General features: G+C 32.3%; 1 protein-coding gene across 1 annotated transcript; it reads left to right on the top strand.

The window, feature by feature from the left end:
* Positions 1–6,147: 6,147 nt before the first annotated feature.
* Positions 6,148–7,612, top strand: LOC111499413. Its single transcript, XM_023151012.1, has one exon. It carries the CDS (start codon positions 6,444–6,446, stop codon positions 7,455–7,457), a length of 1,014 nt encoding a protein of 337 aa, XP_023006780.1. The 5' UTR covers positions 6,148–6,443; the 3' UTR covers positions 7,458–7,612.

Below are 7,612 nucleotides of genomic sequence, written 5' to 3' on the forward strand. Positions count from 1 at the left end.
ATCCCACATCGGGTGGAGAAGGGATCAAAACATTTCTTATAAGAGTGTGAAAACCTCTCCCTAATAGACGTGTTTTAAAACTATAAAGCTGATACGCAACGGGCCGAAGCGGACAATATCTACTAACAGTAATATTGGGAAGGCCAAGATATGAGTTGGCTAATAGCAAGGCTGGCAGATAAAGAGAGAGCAGAATTCAAGAACTAACAGAGCTGCTTTCATATCCAAATGACACAACAACATGGTGGGGGACAGCCACAGGCATATAAGCCTCTATAACAAAAGCTGCCAATCTTTCCTGGCATCACTCTATTTTGGAATGTGTACAAGGATATTGCTGCTGATGCATTGTATCACTGCTTCAAACTACAACCTTCCATAACAAACAAACAAACATGGCAGTATGTACCAGAAGCCATCTTCCTGGCCCATCTTATAATTCTTATAATTCCTCGTAGTATAGCGCTCAAGCTCATCACTAATAGATATTGTTTGTTTTGCCCCGTTATGTATCACCGTCAGTCTCACTGTTTTAAAACATATCTATTAGGGAGAGGTTTCTACACCTTTATAAGGAATGTTTCATTTTCATCTTCAATTGGTGTGAGATCTCACAATCCACCCTTCATGGGGACCCAGCGTCCTTGCTGGCACACCGTCTGGTATTTAGCTCTTATACCATTTGTAACAACCCAAGTCCTTTGCTAGTATATATTATCCATTTTTGCATGTTACGTACGTCGTCAGCCTCACAATTTTAGAACACGTCTACTAAGGAAAAGTTTCCACACCTTTATAAGGAATGTTTGGTGAGGGGAACGAAACATTTCTTATAAGAGTGTAGAAACCAGACACAAATTAGGACTGAGGTCACATCACATGCATCTAAATGCAACAAGCTAATTACTTGACTTCTATGAGATCTTACATCAGTTGGAGAGAGGAACAAAACATTTCTTATAAGAGTGTAGAAACCTCTCCCTAATAGACGTGTTTTAAAAACCTGAAGTTGACGGCGTTACGTAACAGGCAGAAATGGATAATATCTTCTAACAGTGGGTTTGGGTTGTTACAAATGGTATTAGAGTCAAACACCGGATAGTGTGTCAGCGAAGACACTGGCTCCCAGGAGGGGTTGGATTATTAAATCCCACATCGGTTGAAGAGGGGAACGAATCATTTTTTATAAGGGTGTGAAAACTTCTCCCTATTAGACGCGTTTTAGGTGGGCTTAAGCGGTTACAACTTTAACCGGAGAAGAAGTCTACACTTCGAGCCAGAAATACATGCAGCCAAAAGGTGTTTTTTCATCTATGTTTGAGCATTTATATTTCTATTCACACAAATTAAAGCAGTATGTGAAATGACTGCGATAAAGCAGGCCTTACTTACAACAGCCTCAAAAGCAGCACGGTTGTCATCATTATGTGGAAAACCATCCATATGAAATTTGTCATTACCACGTTCCTCCATTGCTTGCAGAAGCTTTTACGGAAGTAATCATCGCTAACATATATGGGTCCTTTTTGAACTATTCCTTTCTAAATTTTTTCTTAAGATGTTTAAAACGTGTCTACTAGCGAGAAGTTTCTTTACTCTTATAAATAATGTTTCGTTTTTCTCTCCAACTAATGTGAGATCTCACAATCCACCCTTTTTTAGGGCCCAGCATCCTCGCTAGCACTTGTTCCCTTCTCCAATCAATGTAGGACCCCCAATCCACCTCCCTTCGGGGTCCAGCATCCTTGCTGGCACACCCCTCAGAGATTGTAAGAACCCACATAAAATGTTTCTTATAAGGGTGTGGAAACCTTTCTCTTGTAGACCCATTTTAAAACCGTGAGAATGACAACAATACGTAACGGTTCAAAACATACAATATCTCATTGCTAGCACATCGCCCTGTGTCTGACTCTAATATCATTTGTAACGACTTAAATCCACCGCTAGTAGATATCATTTGTTGTTTTTCGATAATTAGTGAGAGGAAATCGTCTCGAGGTTGTTGGAAGAAAAATAAAATGCTTAAAATAAAAGAGGGAGAATAGCTTGAATTTTGACTGAGCTCAAAATCAAGCTTAAAATAAAAGAGGGAGAATAGCTTGAATTTTGACTGAGCTCAAAATCAAGTTATTAGAACAGATTTCCTATTTAAATATAAACTATCCTAAAAATGCCTGTAGATCTAAAACTTTGTTAATCCATTCCACGTGTTTTGTGAAATGTTAAAACAGAGGTATTCTGAAATCGTGTGAATCTAAATAAAATAAAACTGAAAAACTCAGGTGTTATCTAACATCATCCTCTTAGAGTTTTCCTCAAAGGTATGGAAATCTCTACAAATACACGCGTTTTAAAATCTTCTCAATGGAAAGTTCATAAAGAACAATATCCACTAGCAATGAGTTTAAGTCCGATATTCACACCTTGTGTGCCCATTCCACTGTCATGGCTACCTATTCAAAACATATCATGTAATAATATACTATTACTTTATTTTGATGAAAATTTTTGGAAATAAATTAAATTATTATAAATTTTAAAGTATAGAAAGAACTAAATTTTTATATACTAAAATTTACGAACTAAATTCGTGACATTGGGTAAGGATTACATAAATGAATCGATGATACATCAAAACAAGAGTGATTATAATGATCGGATAATTAAGAAATACTTAAAAATAATTAAAAGTTATTATATATACTAATAAGGTGCATTTTTGTTTTCGGTAGCTCAATCATAAAACTTCTTAAAAAAAAATTTATGATGCATGTGAGGACAAAACATATTGAAAGAGCTCGTGATATAGATTTTTTAAAAAAATTTAAAAAATATTAGAAATTTATAACAAACTTTATTTTTAATGTCAATTTGAAACTAATAATATTTTAATTTCATTTCCTAGGGTTATTATCGTCTATCATTTATACCATAAATTTTTTTGAGTAGAGACTATTTTTGAATAGTATACTTAGTTCAAATCTAACACATGGAACTTAATTCAATTGTGAACGAGTTGTTGATATATTAACATCCATCTGTGTTGGTTGAGTTTAGTGGTTGTTTTCGATCGATAGAAATTTTAGTTAGATGCCAACAAGACTTTTACGAAATTTGTATTTTTATATTTTTCTTGTCGAATTTATACATTTTCAAGAAGTTGATTTTTTTTAGTATTATGATCGGGGTAACTTTTTTTTTTTTTTACTGCAAATGTGATATGAAGATTTGACCTTTTAATTTCAAAGACATGTTTTTTTACGATCTAGTTCAAATTATTTAAATATATATTATCGATGAAAATACCAACTAAAAAATAAATTTTAATTTTGTTATGAAAAATAAATAAATATTTTATATTTATGGAGAATAAATATCTGGCATAGTACATTTAATATCATAATTAATGCCGTAAATAATCTCAAGGAAAAATTAATTTGAGGGCAAATTTATAAAGAAATATATAAATATTATTAATTAAAAATAGAGGGAATTATTGAAATTACATAGTACAATATATTAATAAAAATAAGAAATAAACAATAACTAATCATTTATTTTGTAGGTGATGGAATTTACTACCCGACAGTTTGTAAGCAAGGTGGTTGCCAACTCTTTGAAAATTGACAATACAGTTTTATTTTTCTTTTCTTTGAATTTTAAAATATTTAATTTCTAATCCAATTTTTTATTTTAACCCATTAAATTTAAATTTTTACACTGTTAAATATTTAAATTAATAAAAATATTCTTAAGCTTATTATTTTAGTCAATTTTAAATAGACATCATTAATAATTTATTTAAAAAATATATTTAAATTTAACAAAAAAAAAAAATACTCTGTAAATTTTTATAAATTACATTGATACCCTTTCTTCAATTTCAAGGGTATTAGTGGTAATTAAATATTTTAAACTTTTTTTAAAAAATAATTAAATTTTAAAATAAACAAAATTTAAATAAGCGAATTTATTACTCTATTTTCAACATTTTTTTGACCTAATCCTTTTTACAATAATAATAATGCTTTTTTGTACGGACACTTCTGTCAAAATCAAATAACCATTTTAATATTCATTTTTAAATAAAGTAAATTATTAAGGAAAAAGAAAAAAGAAAATACCAAATTTTCAAAAAAATAATTTGGTATTTTTTAAGAGAGACATAAAGTTGTTGCATTTTCATGTCAATCTTAATTCAAATAACCCATAAATCTTTATTTATTAATTTAAATTATTTCTGTCAATATTTTTATAAATTATTAAAAAAAAATTATATAATAATATTTTTTAAACGCGACAAATTTAAGAGTTTGATGGGAGTTGTTGCCTTTTCAAAGTCAATCAAATCCTAATGGAACAAAAATTATCGAAGTCAAAAGGTCAACTCTATCGAGCTAGAATGATTTTTTAAAAATAGAAAATATCAATTTTTTCAAATGAGTAATCAATAAAATAACATAATTATAATAGACAAAGGTCTAATGTCCAAAAAAGACGAAGTTCCTTTTTATGCCCTCCATGTAGGTTCGTTACTTTTCCTCACAAAGATGGAGCGGGAATGAGAGTGGAGAAATATTTTTCCTGTGACCTAAAAAAGGATAGCAACACGGCAACCCCACTTCCCGTCCTTCTATTATGTTTAATATATATATATGAACAAAGTAGGACGACATATTTATATTTTAAAACCGTGTTGACAAGTATATATTTAATATTTATGAATTTACATCGCTCAAACAAAGAGCTAAAAGAATAATTATATTGCTTTTACGAGGATATTTAAAAAAACCTTTATAAATAAAAGTTAAAAATATATCGTCAATATATAAATGAAAATTGTTTATCGATACTCTATAGATTAACTACGAACTTTTCAATGTTACTTGTAGGAGTTCACGAGTATTTTAAAAATATGGTAATATAGAATTTTTATTTTATTATATATATATATATATATATATATTTAATAAGTTAATTTATATATTGAATATAAATTTAAATCTAAAAAATATATAAATTAAAAAAATAAAAATATAAGATTAAATTTATAATTTTAAAAATTTCAACAGTAAATTTGTAATTTAATATTTATTTATTAATTAATGTTTACCGTTTACAGGTTCAAAGTAGTTTAACCGTATCGAAAGTAATTGGTGGAGGCGGGCCCCACAGTATGTGCTGTCGCCTGCCTCATGTTCCTTCATAGATTCCAAATAATCTTTTAACCTTCAAAATTCCACAAAAGGCCAATAATAATATAAGATAAGACAACAATTATGTAAAATAAATAATATTTATTTTTTAAAAAAATCTTTTAAAGTTGACTGCAAAAAATAAAAAATAAAAAATAAAAAAGTTTCATTTTTTAAGGGAATTTGTTTTAAATTGAATAAGAATTAAATAAATATAAAAAAATAATAGCTAAACTTTAAAAATATAATATCTTTCATGTTATCTTTAATTTGTTTCAATTGGTCTTTTTTTTTTTTAATTAAAGTTTTATTTACTTCCTATGGTTTTCTTATTTTTTCAAGACAGTTACAAATTCCTTACCTGTTATTCGGACGTCCAATATAATTGTAGGGTTGTTCGAGAATTCTTTACCTGTTATTGAATTGGAATATAGTTTTTAACAACAAATAAAGGCGACAAGTTATCAGTTGTGATGTTAACCTTCAAATTTTATCGTTTTTTTGTGAATAGCTGCTAAGAAGGTATATGGCGTGATAAAAGAAATTACTTCATATTAATTTATAAATTAAGGTAAAAAATCAAACCCACAAGTACAAACATAAATATATTATAACTTAAAAAGATAAAAGTATTTAGAAACTTAATAATAAAAAAAAATATATATATATATAATACAATTTCAATAAAATAGAATAAATTAAGTTTATTATTTTGTTTATTATATATATATATATTAATTGCATAAGCTAATAAGCTATCACCCCCCAAAAGCAAAAAGCAAAAGTATAGGTACCAAACTGAAATATAGAAAAGATAAAGGCAAAGAGTGAAAATTAAATAAATAATATAAGTTGATTTCTTTTTAAAATAAAAGGAAAAAGTTAATTCTGAGTTGAGGAGGAAAATAATAAATATATATATATAAATATTACTCAGTTGATGTCTCTCTCAGAGACGTATGATAAGAGTGATATTACCTTTTTATTCCCCTCGGAGACAAAAGAAGAAGACAAACCTTCTCCTTTTCCTGCTGCTTCTTCTTCTTCTTCTTCCTCAGATCTCTTTCAGTTCTCAAAAATGCTTCTCCGTATCTGTAATCGTCATCATAATTCTTCTTCATCCTCATCAATCTGGTTCTCAATTTGATTCTTTATTCCACTTCCAATTCCTTTCGATTCACTGTTGTTTTCGGTTTCGTATAGATTTGCTTCGATTCTCTTGATTTTCTCCCCTTCCGCCGCGGAATGAGGTGCAAGAAGCATCTCTCCGACGTCACAAGTGCTGTTGGAGTCTGTGCTACATGTCTTCGGGAGCGGCTTCTCTCTCTAATGGCGGCTCAGGCTAGGGCGGAGGCTCACCAAGTGCAGCTATCTCGACTTCGTTCCTATGCGAGGGAGGATCTACCGAGGAAGTCAGATCCTCTTCCGCCACCACCGCCTCTTGTGTTTCCGCGCTCTGTTTCTCCGTATGTCTCGCGGCGGAAGGTTGAGGACTCGTCGTGGAGCTTTCAGAGTCCGTTGGATGAGCGACATCGTCGATTTCATCATCGCTTTTACAGTACTCCACAGGTTCAACCTACTTATTACGGCGGCGGTATTTCTACTTCTTCTTTTGTTACTACTGGTTCTGTTAGTAGGAAACAGAGGAGTAGATTTTCGTTCTGGTCTAGTCTTTTCCGGTCCAGATCCGAGAAATTGGATTCGGTTCCTCGTGATTCTTCTCATTCTACTTGCGATCCTGCCTCCTCGTCTTCTTCCTCTTCCACTTGGCTTTCATCAATGTTCTCCCGTCGGAAGGAGAAGCAGTCGAAGTGTTGCTCGATTGAAGAAGCAATGGACCAGAGGAAGAAGCCGTCGCAGCCGCAGCTACTCTATTTTCGAGGAATGTCTCCGGCTGGAGGAGCGAGCGAGGCGGACGGAGATTACGACGATCGCCGCGATGGATCTCCATCGGCGAGTGGATACTCCTCCGAGTCCTCGAAGTGGAAACCGTCTCCGGTGGCATCTCACGGATCGACAGCGAGACGAGGGAGACAAGGACTGAGTTGGAACGTTTCTGGTCTCGCGTTTTGTTTGAGTCCGCTGGTGAGAGCTAGCCCTAACCACCGCCACTGGAACCAGAAAGGACTTCCGACGGAATTGGCGTATACCGGAGAAATTAGGGCTCCGACCAAGCCTCATCTCTCCGAAGCGGCGTCGTTTTGCGCGAACCGATCTCGAAAACTTGCGGATTTCGGAAGAGTCAATGCGAACCGTTGATTTTGAAGACCGTTGACATCCAAATAGACGGTGCTGATTCGACCTCTTTCACACGAAACACAATTCACACAAGTACGGTTTTGCCCTCCTCTCTCTCAACACCAATTGTTTATTATTACTTACCATCTTCAGCTTATTCCTCACTGTAAAAGTTT

The sequence above is a fragment of the Cucurbita maxima genome, unplaced genomic scaffold (genome assembly GCF_002738345.1).
Source record: "Cucurbita maxima cultivar Rimu unplaced genomic scaffold, Cmax_1.0 Cma_Scf00026, whole genome shotgun sequence".
In the NCBI taxonomy this organism is placed as follows: Eukaryota; Viridiplantae; Streptophyta; class Magnoliopsida; order Cucurbitales; family Cucurbitaceae; genus Cucurbita; species Cucurbita maxima.

Bases quoted from the DNA above. Each gene is read 5' to 3' on its own strand.
- LOC111499413 (XM_023151012.1), top strand. From the start codon at position 6,444: ATGAGGTGCAAGAAGCATCTCTCCGACGTCACAAGTGCTGTTGGAGTC.